This window comes from Cydia splendana, chromosome Z, assembly GCF_910591565.1.
Source record: "Cydia splendana chromosome Z, ilCydSple1.2, whole genome shotgun sequence".
Taxonomy (NCBI): Eukaryota; Metazoa; Arthropoda; class Insecta; order Lepidoptera; family Tortricidae; genus Cydia; species Cydia splendana.
The window spans coordinates 17,803,072-17,818,384 of NC_085987.1; the positions used below are offsets into that span (position 1 = coordinate 17,803,072).

General features: G+C 36.3%; 2 protein-coding genes and 1 long non-coding RNA gene across 3 annotated transcripts in view; all 3 read left to right on the top strand.

The window, feature by feature from the left end:
- The window catches only part of LOC134804792 (myotubularin-related protein 9), a 312,849-nt gene that overhangs the window by 255,663 nt on the left and 41,873 nt on the right, over positions 1–15,313 (top strand). The gene's annotated exons all lie outside the window — the stretch shown is intronic.
- On the top strand, positions 5,658–9,043 carry LOC134805263 (uncharacterized). The gene is made up of 5 exons (XM_063778577.1): positions 5,658–5,870; positions 7,506–7,592; positions 7,678–7,838; positions 8,714–8,764; positions 8,914–9,043. Exons 1-5 carry the CDS (start codon positions 5,730–5,732, stop codon positions 9,041–9,043), a joined length of 570 nt encoding a protein of 189 aa, XP_063634647.1. The 5' UTR covers positions 5,658–5,729.
- Positions 9,153–10,663, top strand: LOC134805053 (uncharacterized). The gene is made up of 3 exons (XR_010146241.1): positions 9,153–9,224; positions 9,353–9,761; positions 10,449–10,663. It is a non-coding gene; the product is annotated as an uncharacterized LOC134805053 (long non-coding RNA).

The window sequence follows — 15,313 nt, forward strand, 5'->3', positions numbered from 1 at the left end:
AAAACTAAGTTATATTAAGTATATAACTTAGGCAGTTTTCTGGAATCAGCTTTCACAAATTTATAGCGTAGGTATTTTGAAATTAATGATTTAGGGATTCAAAATAAACGAATTTTCATTCCAGACGATATTATTTATAGAAACACTTGACACTGACGTTGTCGACAGGTGACATTACAATCAATTTTATTGACAATTAATGACAACTATTTTTGAAGTGAAAATTAATTGTTTAAAATTCGAATAGAAATTGTAAAGTTACCTTGCAGACCTCGCATCTAAATATATTTGGTCATGATATTTTGAGTTTTATTCACCAGTACTAGAGTTCACTTTTATTAGCGATTTCTTCAAGATGTAGCTTTATTGAATCCACAATTCTTTAATGTTGCCATATAAAACATTAATATACAATATATATACAGTGGTACCACTAAACTAAATTAATAACTAGCTTAAATCTAAAATAGGCCCTTGAGGCATTGTACCAAGGATGCTGGCGGCATTTCCTCGCTGTATCGCAATGCTTGATACGTTGTGCGAGGTAGCCGCCAGCTCTTCGGTCACCAGTTACGTCAACCAGACGCTTATTGAATTATATTTGAGTGATATAAAGTTAGAATGTAACTGTGAGATCCTCGTATTTCAACCCGTTCAAGATTCTGTTCTACATTGAGCTTTATTGCTTAATGTCCTTTTAGTCCAGTTTTAAATAATTGACCTGATTATGATACGTTATGACTAAAGTTCTTTGTCTTTGGTGAATAACATTGTCCGTGACACATGACGTGAGCGTTACGTTACGTTACGTTACGAGTTTATCATTTTTATCCCACCTCAAAAAGTGCTCAGCGCCGCTAAAGAAGTTTTCACTTCAAAAAATACTTTTGATTAGGAATGTACCGACTAGTCGCCGACTAGTCGCCGACTAGTCGGGAAAGCCGACTATCCGGCCACATTTGTAGTCGGCGATTAGTCGGCGACTAGTCGGCAAAAATGGCCGATTAGTCGGCACTTTATTAGTGAAAGAAAAACAGAAAAAAAAAATCAACAGTCAATATTTACCATATGTTTTATGTCTATTTTACTAAATTTTTTTCATATTTTAGTTTTGTTCATATAATTGACCATTTGATCGTTATCGTTAGCGTATTCGTGGGCTGGTGTTTTCCTCTACAGGTCGATCTCAACTGATTCTCGTGTAATTTCATGCCCAAGTTCGATATTAAGGGGCCGGTATATGACGTTTTCGATTTAGACCTCACTTTGTAACCATAATTTTGTTCAATAAATGTTTGATAATTGCATTAAATTACACGTAAATTTATTCACGAAGAAACCGTGTACCGACTCTTTATGCCATTATATTTTTAATTTGCTGTTATTCTCTACAAATCGATACTAAAAGTATCAAAAAATCAAAATATGGAGTTCCGTTTGAGACAGAAGCAAAACAATTTTGTCTTTGACAGTAATTGAATTATTGTATGATTTTGGAAGCTAGATAATTCAGCTACCAATTTATTATCGATTTATATTTTTACTCACAAAGACAACACAGAAATTCAATCTCAAATGTAAACTTTCGAACAATTTCCATACATTGACGACATCACTCAAAATTCTTCTTCAAGTCAGATGCCCGTTGGGGCTACACCGGAGCACACGTGTACTTCTTCAAATGAAAATGACAGCTTGATTTTCTTGCTTTTGACAATTATATTGACATTAAATCATATACGCACACGAGAAAGCATACCAGTAGATAAAATGTATTTCAAAAAATAGGGTAAATAAATATCAGCTCGCGTCTCATTTAAATTTCATTTGCTGTTATTTACGGGTCATTATTGTTGAAAACCGCAGTAAAATATCTTAAAATAATACGATTACAGTCGAATTTAAGTATTATCTTCCTTCTAAAAACGCTTAAAATGAAAAAAGTTTAAAGACTCATCTTTACTGATTGGGATCAATTTTTATTATGCTGGTATCATTTTGCGTCATTTTAAAAACGTATTTGACTTCTGTATGTCAATGAATTTTGATGACAACTGTAATCTTGTATTATATTATAGAACTTTTATATTAAAATATTGCCTATTAACAGGAAGAGTTATGTAATTCGTATAAGTAATGCCTGAAAGTCTTGTAACTAGATCTGTAATACCATGGATTGCGACGAATAAATTATTATGATTATGCCGTTCGTTCCGTCTATATGTATAATGCGTGTACGTGCTGTTCTCTGAAAATCTTCAAGAAAAAATAACGGCTAGACCAGCACTAAGTACTAGCGAGTTTTTGCGGCTTTGGAGACCGAGATGAAGCTTACAGGCCAATAGCGTTGTGGCCTGGTTATTGTTATGTATACCTATGTATCGAATGTTTTAGAAATTTACTATAAAAAGCAATGTTTTATTTCGATTAGGTCTACATTTTGTGCATATTGCATATTTGAAGTATTTTCGTAATAAACTTGAAACTTTCGTTGAAACTAAATAAAATAATTATTCCAAATGTACAGTCACCTGCAATTTATGTTACACAACGAAGGCCGCAAAAATATCTGACACGATCTTATTTGTAGAACCATAAGAGCAGGTCACATATTTTTGCGACCTTCGAAGAGTAGGTACCGTCTTTACTCATTATCATCAACTTTGCCCGCTTTTTTTTTTAAACACGAATTTCTCAAAAAAAATCACATCATATGATTTTTTTTTGCTCAGCACGTCCATTGTGATCAAACGCATCAGTTTATGTGAAGAAAACATTTTTTTATCGTGTTTTTACCCATTTTTTGCGTTTTAGAGGGCGGGCAAATAAAAAATATCCGGTGTTTTCGCCAAGATTGCCCACGTCAATTTGGTATTCAAATACAGCTCGTATATATGATGATGATGTCTAAGGATCACTTAAAGGTTTTGGGCAATCCTACCATTCCCTGTTAATAACTTAGCGATAAGTGTAAAAACTTTTAAATAAATTTGCTGGGCAATGTTGCCTACCCGTTTTACCCCATTTCCAAATAAGGCTCGCCTAAGCATTTTACAAAGGCTAGGGTTGTCACTTTTGAGAAAATCTGTTACAATAGTTTAATGACCAAAAATATGATTTTTGTTGTGTTTTCATTCGTTAACGGGATAAAACATCTAAATAAAGGATAATAAGAGAAATTAAATACAGTATATACTTATAAACTTATTTTAGTGTACAAACATAACCTTCTTTTACTTGCGAAGTTGGGTAAATTAGATGAAAGTGACAACCCTAATCCGTTTTTGGTGGTGGGCAATGTTGGTATGGATGCCAAATTACCGGATTACTTTGCCCACCGCTAAAACTTTTGTGTATTTAGGCCTTATTAGTTTAAATCTCAATAGACATAATCTATGCTTCATGTGTTATAACTGAAACCCGGAAATATTTGTCAAAGGGTTCTCAATTTTTTCTACTTGCATTCATTATTTATCAATTTTTTGCCCGCCGAAATATACCCTATATTAGACAACTCGCTCAAACTCAAAATTCCCAAGTCAAGTTATGCACAAGTTTGGCATATACTTTGTCAGAAATATAACCAATTTTCTACTAAAAACAGCAGGGTGGCCATAACTATTATCAATTTTTCTACATTAACGAATTTGTTTAAAATTGTCGTTTTGGGCAAAGTTTCCCTGGAGGCAAAGTTGGCGCTAATGACGTAACATATTATTGCAGGTGACTGTACATAAATGTTTCGGTGATTTTGAGATTATTTTCCAGGTTAGTTTACTAACAATCAAGTTATGCAGATACCGATTTCGTGAACGTATAAGTAGTAAGGTACCGCTATTGTTTAGCGATACCGATTATTTTTGAAGGTAAAACTATACCGGTTGAAATATAAAGATATTAAAATTACGGCAGGGACAATCATTTTTTATAGGTGTACCTAAACCATCATTGGCCGAGCGTTAGCAAAGGTCTCCGTTTCAGCTTGGGCAAAAATGCTTTTGTATGTTCTCCTTTGCAGATCACATTTCTCAACTGATTCTCGTGAAAATTTGTAAGCAGGTTCGATAGAACTATTCTGTTTCGCTTTATCCGCCAAAATGGAATTGCCACCCTGCTGAAACTTTATTTATTTAAATTCCTATTGAATGGATTTTGCACCTTATGAAAAACCGTATAGAGTAGTAAATAACATTTTACATCTGACTTAATGACATCTTGTTTTATTCGCTTTAATTGTACAAAACGCGTATCTCGACAAAGCAATATTAGGTAATAAAACAGTCAACAATCAAATGAATTAAATAGGTACGTCACGTGTGACATGAACAGACAAGGAAAGCAAGATTAAATGCATTGTTTCTCTTTCATCTTTAAATGGAACGCTTTTACCCTCAAAGGAGGCTAGTGGTCAATACTAAACTAAAAGTCCAATCTTAAAAAAACATGATGGGTCACTGACCTGTCCCAGTAAAGTGAGGTAGTGTGCGTGAAGTGCGCTTGTGTGTGAAATGGGGTAAATTGACAGAATCTGATATTTTACCCACCGCTACCGTCGCCTTAAGTGATTTTATTATTATTCAGTATTTGTTTTTTTTTTTAATGGTGGATCCATGGGGAACTGTTAATGTTATTGCAAAACTTAGAGACATAGACAGGGCACGTTGTTCGTAAAGATAGGTTCTTAACTGGCGACTACGTACGGGAAATAGACCCTTGGAAATACCTCCTACAAGCTGTACTGACGGTCTGCTCAGGATCGCAAATAAAAGAAAGAAATTGAACGAGGATTCTTGTGATAGGTAGGTCTTTGACCCGTAGAGAACACCTTTTAGCCAAGCTAATATGATGAATACTGGATGAATAGCGCAAGCAAAGGAGCAAAACTATTGTTTTTCACCTCAACTACATCATCATTATAGACTTGTTTAAATCGTATAAAACTGTAAATAAGTATGTACCTACTATTATTATGTGCTCTTACAGGGTGTCATGAACAGGCCCTTTAAAATGTAACACCTTATTATGTACATGACAATACAATATCGAATAAATGACTAAACTTTTATGAAACTAATGATCTGGCCGACTAGCCGACTAGTCGGCCGACTAATCGGCCATTCGAGCGCCGATTAGTCGGCTAGTCGGCTAGTCGGCCAAATCAATAGTCGGTACATCACTACTTTTGATTATTTTAAAAGCAAAAGACTTAATTGAGGGGAAGATGTATGTAAAACATTGATTTTGTATTACCAATTTGAAGTCACCCTGTATACCAACATTACCAACATACCTAAAATCAAATGCGCTGTCCTGCTCTGGCGGCAGATAAAAAAAGTGAAGATACTGTTTTGAAATACAGACTTCGCAATAATCGCAATCAGTGAATGGAACCTTTTTTGTTTAAAGGGACTAAATTGTCCTATATATTAATTATACTACAAAGTTCTTTGTACTAAATGTGCAAAATGCACTTCCACTGCACTTCATATGCACATAATATGCAGAGTCTGTGCAGAAAGAGAAGAGTCGTAGTATGTATGGGCTCCCTTATTACATTTCACGACTCTTCTCTTTCCGCACAGACTCTACTTTGGTCAAACGTAGTTCCTAAGGTACTCTATACTCCATGGTAATTCTCTTTGGGTCAAGATACGCAAAATCTATGCGCAAAATGTCATTGTTTCGTAGATGAATTTGAAGCAAATTATCTGTTTACGTGTAATAATAGAATGTCCGTTACGTGTTCCTCTAGCGAGTCCAGCAGCGGCTGCTCGTCCGCCGACGTCCTTGCAGGACTCTTCCCGTTCAGGCTGCTCGCCTCGAACGCTTGCTCGGGTTCAACACAACCTGTTGTTTACTACGCTGAAGTCGTAAGTTACTTTCACACTTTTAAATCAATGGGTCACTCAGATGCATGATGAGGTGACGCCGATGCACACCCCGCATGATAGGTAAGTCTGCATCAAAGGTGTGCATCGATTTAGATAGCACACGCAGTGCAAATATTATTTTAGACGTTAAACATCCATGAAATTATGACGTATAAATAACAATTGCACTGCATGTGCTATCAAAATCGTTGCAGACTTATCTTGATCTAACTCTAGTCCAAAGAATATTAACATATACTCTCTAGTCATATCTACTATGAAAAAATGAATGAAAATGAAAAAAAATATTTTTTGGTTACAACATAGCACAATTCATGTCGCTAGATAATATAAGTCATAGATGCTGCTTAAATCATCTGTAAAGATGCACAAGGCCTAATGATGATGATCACAATTCACAATTAGTTATGCTTGGAATCTCCTAGTAAGTTGTAAATACTTGTGACTGAAGACTCCGCTACTAACTACATATTAAGGTTTTATACTAAAAAAATAGTAACCGAACATATCATTTGAGCAAAATACGAAACACTTATCAATATGTAAACTGGCCATAAGGCAAGTGTACACGCTCGTAGCGACCTTATAACATAAAAATAAATCATTGATTACTTATCTCCAAAATGGAGCTCAGGAATACACTCTTGAAATTAAGAGCCAACGGGAGTGGTCATTTCTCCATACAAACGTACTCCTCGTTTTCCTCCGTGGTTTTTGAAGCTAGAGCAATGATTTTTTCAACACAGATTAATATTGTCAATATCTGTGTCGGACCGTTTTGCTTTTTTTGATATTTTTGTTTTTTAAGGCGCTAGAGCCCTTCAAAAATGGCCAAAATGGCCTAATTGACTATGCCGCAATGAGAGGCGTGGCATTCAAAACTGATATCAATTAGCCAAAAAAGCAAAACGGTCTGACACAGATAATTTCATAATCATTTAGATTTTCAAATTTGGTTACGATTGGTTAAGTTTTGGGGGAGGAAACAGAGGAGTACGAAACCTCGATTTTTGAGATTTTTACGCAGGATTTTTCGCCTTGTCCTTATCGCACTACTTTTAGGTGCCGCTTCCGTTAGCGAGACGGGTATATTTACCTAAAATATTTAAAACTCAGCTCCTGTTTCGTCTTAACGGACTTTAAACACCGTTCTAGGGTTCCGTAGTCAACTAGGAAAGGTACCCTAATGGATTCGCCATGTCCATCTGTTTGTCCGTCCGCGAAATTTAGAACCATGGGTCCAAAAATATGAAAAAAGTCGATAGAGTAAATATGAATAAAGACTTTCAATGAAAACTACTTATAGCGAACATGATTGGTTACACCGCTTTTCAGTTATCGTACCCTAACATCATCCCATCTTAGTAAAGAGACGTACAATGCGCTGCGAAGATACTCTCTTTTACTTGTACTCGTAATATTAGGTAAATGTACATGATACTTACTTAGCCCGCGTTCAGCCTAGTGTGACAGAAGGATAACTACGGAACCCTACGCTGAGCATGACCCGACATGCTCTTGAGCGTTTTTTTTAAATATAATGGTTGTAGATATAGATTATCAATTTTAAATCATTCATCAATTACAAAACTTTAAACATCTAATCATTTCTAGCCTGAGCTATACGGTAAGAAACAAAAAGGTCAAGAGATAAAAAATAAGCCCAATCACTTTGTAAAAGCTTTCCATTGGTACAAGCGAGTAAGTATTACGTGATGTTATATTTTTACCCGAAATCACAGAAAATTCGATAGATCAATTTACGTTACATGTATTTCTTACTCAGGAACATTGCGCTAATAAAAAAACAACGGTTGAAACATTCGATATTGGGTTTCCAACATGGCTCGATCACAAATATGAACAGTATCTTCGGGACAAGTCCATGGATGCCAGCTTTAAATCTGAACCCAGCAACGTTCAAACCCCGACGGTTAACCAGGACGTGTGAGTTCTATATTACTACTATCTTAGCTCACAAATTACGGTTGAAACCTAACTAAATTAAGAGCATAAAGGAACACATTTTATTTGAAAAAAGGTAAGAGACAATTACTTGCTGTTTACGACGATTTTTGACAACGTGCACCGTCCATTAATTTGCTTTCATCGTAGTTATTGAACTTTTATAGTACCTGGACATATTAATTATTATAGTGCTACTTACCGCACTTGTGCGGTAATTAGCAGTTTACGGTCTTTACGTGCCTATGTCGAAAATTAATGGGCCAAGTTATGTACTGCAAAACGTTGTACGATACACGTGCGTAAAGGTAATTCGCAACTAGTGTCGATTTAAAACACTTCCTTTGGCCGTATTTTAAGTTATCGAATCTCGTTGCGAATTTTCTACTTTTCGCACTTTTATCCTAATGTTCTATTCAAATCAATATGATGTTACGTTTACCATTTTGTAATCATATTATTAGTAAAGTCGGGATTGCTTGTGGCCCACAGTGCCTCACATTGGTGGAATCCTTAAGCTTTTGTTTGTAAATTATATAAGTACCTAACCTGCAAAATTGATATTTTATATTCACCCTCACCATGAGTTGACGCGGCCTTAAACGCTAGCGACTGCGTCAACCAAAGAGAATATAATCGCTAATTCACTAGTCAACTCAAACGCAGTGCATTTCGCTTGCACCAATGTCGGTACGAAAGAGATGCATTGTGAGTTAGTTTACGCAGTTGCTAGCGAATACCTATTAATGTCAGTGTCAAATTCGGGGTAAGGAGACAGCTGTTTTTATTTAATTATCTTAAATTTACTTGTGCCTCTTCCTTCCATGTGCGGGATATAATAATTTTTACATTTACAGAGGGTTGTATAAATCAGCCAAACCAAAGGGATTAAGAAGAGTACTGAAAAGGTAAGTAAACGTTACAGTAGTAAACTGTGGAAGTTGCTTGGACTTACCTCTACTTATTTCTTTTTTAAATATATATTTATTTTAAATTATAAATATAAGCAAGTCACCAAAATATTATAAAAATTATAAATTGTTCTTAAATGTTTTAGCCCTTGGAAAAAACGACATTCTGCTGATAAAACTCCCGAGGGAGGAATCTGCTGCACAGAGTTAGTGTTGCTAGATTATATACATTCTTTACTAACAATGCCACATTTAGTAGGTAGTAAAAATGAGTGAAATTAACCCAGCTGAATATTTTATAATTCACACTAACGCTCCCACGCAAGTATGAAGTCTGATAATTATTATCACTTTATTAGGTACTAATCACCTTCAATAATTGCAGATGTAAGGAAAGTTGGCACACTATATTGAGACCTAAATCGCTGAGTCGCTTCGAGTCATTGAGTTGCGCTCAGTAAGTAAAAATAAAATACTGTGAATGACATTCAGCTATCACGTGAACCAGAAATCGATTCACTATTCAGCTGATTCGTCATTATTGCTGTTACGTAAATAGGTACCTATGTGCCATTCATGTTTTAGGAAACGATCCAACGACACTTCTTCTAAAATCACCATGACTTCCTCCGATACTCAAGTTGTTATTAGAACGAAAAAAAAAAAAGATCTAATGGTTCAAGAAATAACAGCACGATGTGACAACGTTTCTTATTTGAACAAAACCATCAATGATAAAGATAAAGAAACTCCTAATATTGACGAATGTGACGAATTATATTCGAGAAATAAATTCGGAAAGAAAAAACGTAAAAAATCAAAAATAGTTAAATGTGAGTGTCCGGCAGAAGAAAAGGAAATAGCATTGAATTACAAAACGGACACGGTTACGCAATATGATCCCAACATAAATACTGAGGAAAAACCTCTCAAAAACACTACTGGAACTAATGTTGCTAGTAAATCAGATGTTTTCAATAAATCAACTGAATTGGTGAGTATAGCCCTATGTCCATTTTCTTTACCAATCATCTACCTGCATATATTTACCTAAATCTAAATAGCCTTAAGAACGTGTACCTAAACAACCCCTACTACTACAAAAGTAACTCTGTCTGTCTCTTTGTCTGTCTGTTACCTTTTCATGGTTAAACCGCTGAACCGATCAATCATCATGCAGGCGAAGTCGCGGGCAGAAGCTGGAAATAATATTTATTATGGGACAATTCTTACACCAATCTACCTATTCCCACACTAAGCTCTGCTTACTGGCGATATATTATATTAATTATATAACATAATAGATATCTACTAAATACATACATACCTATACATACCTAGTTTTATTTTATAGTATACTAAAGTAATAGATACCCTAAATTATATATGTTTTCTGAGCCAGGGAATGTTTTAAAGTTGAAACTAATGGTGACTTATATTCCTAAAATTTTAAAATTTATATCAAAACGGATTAATCTCATTTAAATATTCTCCCGCAAACATCAAATTAATCTATCTGCGGGTGAACATTACACCAATATTTTTGTAAGTAGGAGATTGTACCAAGAACCCATTAAATAAACTTCCTTTTTGCTATAACCATAATGCCTAATTGCCTACTTCTATGACTACATGATTGGCTACTATATGTATAACTTTTGTTCTATACCTTCATCAACAGGTGACACCTACTGCGACTAAAAACTCGTATGCAGCCAGATCCAAAGAGACCATAGTATTGGGAAAGAAAAATACAGACTCTAAGATCGATATTAAACGAGAATGTCCGGCAGGATCAAACGAATCAGATAACCATTACAAACAGGACATGAGCATACAACACTATCAAAATAAATATGTTAAAGAAATTAATCCTGTCAAAAATAGTACCACTCCCCAACTACCAAATAAATCAACTGGATCGGTTAGTAGCAAAGCTCTTTATTTTATAATATAGGACCTATACCTTAGGGTCACATAGTAATTAGGTTCACGTCCCTCCTGCGCGGCGTGCTCCAGTTCCGGCCGACCTCAAGTGAAATGGGTAAAGTCACGGAGAAAGAAGAAGTTAACGGGATTCAATAAAAACACTGTGTATAACTATTACCGTCTATCGGCGATAATAAAAAGGTGAAAGCGTGTTTATTATCGCCGATATTTTAGCGAATTGTTTAGCTATTTCAGTGGCAAATGCCTACATTTGCATGTCACAAATACCGTTAGAACTACACCACAGATAGACTGAAACAATTGTATAGTCGCCATCAGATATATCGAATCGGCCATGATGCTCACATATATCTGACCACGACTCTATTGTCAAGGCGCTAGAGTGCGTGTTCAAATATTTTTGAGCACCTTAGCCGCTCCGATATACTTGATGGCGACTGTACCATACCAGTATGTAGCAAGAAGTGAAAATTTTCACAAGCCGTAGATGAAGTGGCGATCTGTTCCTTTAGATTCTAAAGTTTAGAATTAGAAAGGTAGATATACTAAACGGATTCTAAAGTAGGCAGGCCGAGTGGAATCGAGTCCATGCATTTTTAGGGTTCCGTACCCAAAGGGTAAAAACGGAACCCTATTGCTAAGTTTAATGTTTGTTTATAATACTAATTTATTCCTATGTATGTAGTTAAATGTGAGGTTAGTACGAAATTTATTTGAAAACTAGTATAGTGACGTCACGGTCAACTCATCTACTTTTTGTATTTCTATCCGATTTATTAATTAAAAATTGTGTTAAAAATATAACTGCTATCTATGTTTTTCTACTTTTTCTATTAATAATCTGGTGCTTTATTTCGTGCATGGTGTGAAATAATTTATTTTAAATAAGTACAGGAGTATGGAGTATGGCAACATTTTGGCTGTAAAGGCCCCAGTTCGCAATGGGCCATCGCCGGCCACTCCAAGGGACGCAGCCATGCGGTTGAATGAGATAGCAATATCACTTGCTCCCTCTAACGCATAAATGCGTCCCTTGGAGTGGCCGGCGATGGCCCATTGTGTACTGGGGCCTTAATGGTTTATTAACACAAACGGTCCAAAATTATTATGAAGGTATGTTATAAACTGGGATAGCCCGGTTCTCCAAGCGCGGACGCTCGGATACCTATTGATGATACGTTACGTACCGCACGTGATGAAATAATAAGTAGATTAATTAATTGAATTTAAGTTGCACTACTTACGTTTCAGATAAGTGCGAAGCATGAAGAATGCCAGAAGCTGATTGCGTGCCCGTGTCCCATGCACTTCGCCGATAATGCTGCGCAGACCTCAGATTATGCAATAACGCCGGTAGGTATCTAGCTATTTCATAGTTCTCATTTATTTATACAGCATGTCACTTAATTTTCATATTTTGCAACCGGACATCTTAAGTGTATGGAATTGCAATGCGTGGTCACTTTAATAACGAAATTCTATGCAGTCTAGTAGACCTCAGGACAGGAGCGTCTGTAAATAAATCATATTGTAGACCATCGCATTAGACTAGGCTTCTACGTTAATAATGCCGGCTACATACGTAACGATATATCGTATCTAGCGATTAATCTGTGCAAACTGATTTGCGCACATTTATGGATCGTGTGTATGACCAAATCTTTGTAGATTATCGTAACGATTTGTCATACACACGTATATATCGTTATTATCATTACGTATGTAGCCGGCATAAGATGGTTTCATTCAGTTGAAAATATATACTCCTTACCTTAAAAAAGTTTTAGAACCTGAAACCAAGTCCAGATGGTACCTACAATTTTTAGCACTATCTGAATAAATTGACATGAAATTGGCGCGCTGATTCCCCTTATTTCGATTGTAAAGCCCCCTCCAGACTATGCGCGTGAATCGCGGGCGAAGCCGCGAACGCGAGTGTGGAGTCGATTTCGCTGTCTGCGAAAATCGACTCCACACTCGCGTTCGAGGCTTCGCGCCGCGATTCGCGCACGAGTGTGGAGGAGGCTTAAGATTGTGACTAATCAAATCAGGAGGTGACGAATTGCCGATGCAAAAATGCTATTTTTTTCAGCGCTCGACTGTCACCATTAATCTAAAATTGGTGACATTTTTTGTATCTACGGGTGGACGTTAGATGAGACTGACGCAATTTAATTTCTGGTCAAATTGTCAATTTGATTGGCCCGACTGCACTATTTTTTTGTTTTGAGATAAGATATCGGTTATCTGGTAGTTTAAGAAGAAAGGGGACGATCGATTCTCCATACAAACGTAGTCCTCATTTTCCTCCCTGGATATTGACATACACCCTAAAAATTGCAATCGAGAGGACGGGTACAAATTATCGTCTACTTGGGGACCAGTGATTCAAATGTTGAAACCAGCGGATATATCTTCGGACCAGTGTACGGATACTGTGAGTGTTGCGTGTCGTGCCGTGGACAATAAACATTAAACTTTAACGGGTAGCTGCAAATTCTTTGTCTACCCCGAACATTTTTATAAACCAATTTCGGGTAGTTTTGTGTTGTTTTATTAATATCTCGGTTGACATTTGTTGGGACGTCAGTCTTTCCGTGACCACAGCTGGTGCAACTCAGCTGAAACGTCGGAATTAAAGGTAAAAACAATGAAATTATATCGCGGTAGACCCGTTTGTGTAATTAAATATTATGGAATAGTACATTTCAATGCAAGTGTGAAAAGTATGTTATTATGTACGAGTCCCGAGATGTCTTTTATGAGCCGTAGGCGAATAAAAGACACGGAACAAGTATATAATAACACTTTCACATGTACATTGAACGACGTTTTTTAATACATTTGCGAAAAAATCACAGTAAAACAAATGATATTGTATATTATTAGGGCGAGTATCACTATTCGACAATCTAAGCATTCTTGTGGTACACTTTACGGAAAAACTACTGCACTGTTAGGTTTGAGACTTAACATAGTAATTTAAATGAATGTCTAGATGTGTTATCAAACATAAAAATATCATTTTATAAACATAAAAAAATAAAATAAAGGAATAAAAAATTTTATTACTACTAACGCCATCTGTTGGAGAAGTGATGAATTAACATTCGTGCTAATGTTAATTATTTGTTTTTTTGACAGATAGCGTTAGTACTAAAAAATAAATAAATAAATATTGGACATTGTTACACAAATTGACTAAGCCCCACAGCAAAGAGAATAGATAGTATAGAGGGGTCCTGTCATAGTAAATTTTGTAGTCACAGTAAATGTACTGCCATCTATCGACACACGACTAAAACTCAAAATGAAAACGTATAAAATTATCAAAAATATTTATATATATGGATAAATTACTTTATTATTTTTATATCATTTTGACCCATGTTCATTCACTGATATCTATGTGTTAAAATTGTTAAATATGAAACGGTGTCGTCACGCCATCTAGCCGAGCATAGGCCAAAGGTGTGTGCGCCATCTATCCGAGAATGACTTTTTCTTGATTTCCGAGGCACGTTTTTTCCTTAGACTTTATTCATCTTATACGAAGTTACATATTTCTTTGCCCACAGTAAGCTCAAGAAGGTAGCTCAGTAAGACAACGATACCTATGTGGTGTTTTCAATTTCAATATTGTCGATGGTGCTTACGCCATTAACACTTTTGTAAGTGTGTTAAAATTTTAGATTCTGACCCACCTCGCTTCGCTCGGTTTGATTCCCAATTTAGCAATTAAGTTTCTGTGAATACTGAAACATTCAATCTTGCTGTATATTCAAAGGTCAATTGAATCGTATGTTCTGTGACGCTGATGAACTGATCAGTCATGTTGTGTTAGCAAACTTAAATCGGGTATTTTCAGTTCGAGAAACAGTTTTAGTGGTACTATTTCTTGGAACTGCTAAAATTATAAACAAAGATAAGCATATTAATACAAACTTCAGTGACTTAGGGCCGATACAGACGGACTACAACCCGACTGCAACTTCCATGGGAACTGCACGCGACTGTACGCCAGTAGTAGTTCAACAAAATGACCCAGGCCAAACCTGGCAGTACCTATTGGAACTCAGGTTTGGTGCAACATAGGCTTTAGGCACACGCTGTTTTGGTCATCCGACACGTCTTAATGAGCATTTGGGAGAGTAGTACCCAAGATAGAGCTGATGCTGAACCCTGGCTGTACCTACTGGTACTCAGGTTTGGTGCAACATACGGTACACGCTGTTTTAGTCATCCGACTCGTCTTGATGAGTACTTAGGAAAGTAAAGTAAGATAGAGCTGATGCTGAACCCTGGCTGTACCTAGTGGAACTCAGGTTTGGTGCAACATAGGCTCACGCTGTTTTGGTCATCCGACTCGTCTTGATGAGCACTTTAGGAGAGTAGTATCCAAGATAGAGCTGATGCTGAACCCTGGCAGTACCTATTGGAACTCAGGTAACAGAGGCAAACGCTGTTTTAGTCCTCTCACTCTCACTCATCTTGGTGAGCACTTAGGAGAGCTAATTATATGTGCGGAGCAGCGTGATTACCCGCCAGTAGGTGTCCAGACGGGATAGTTTTTCGCTTAATTGTGTGGTGTTGACG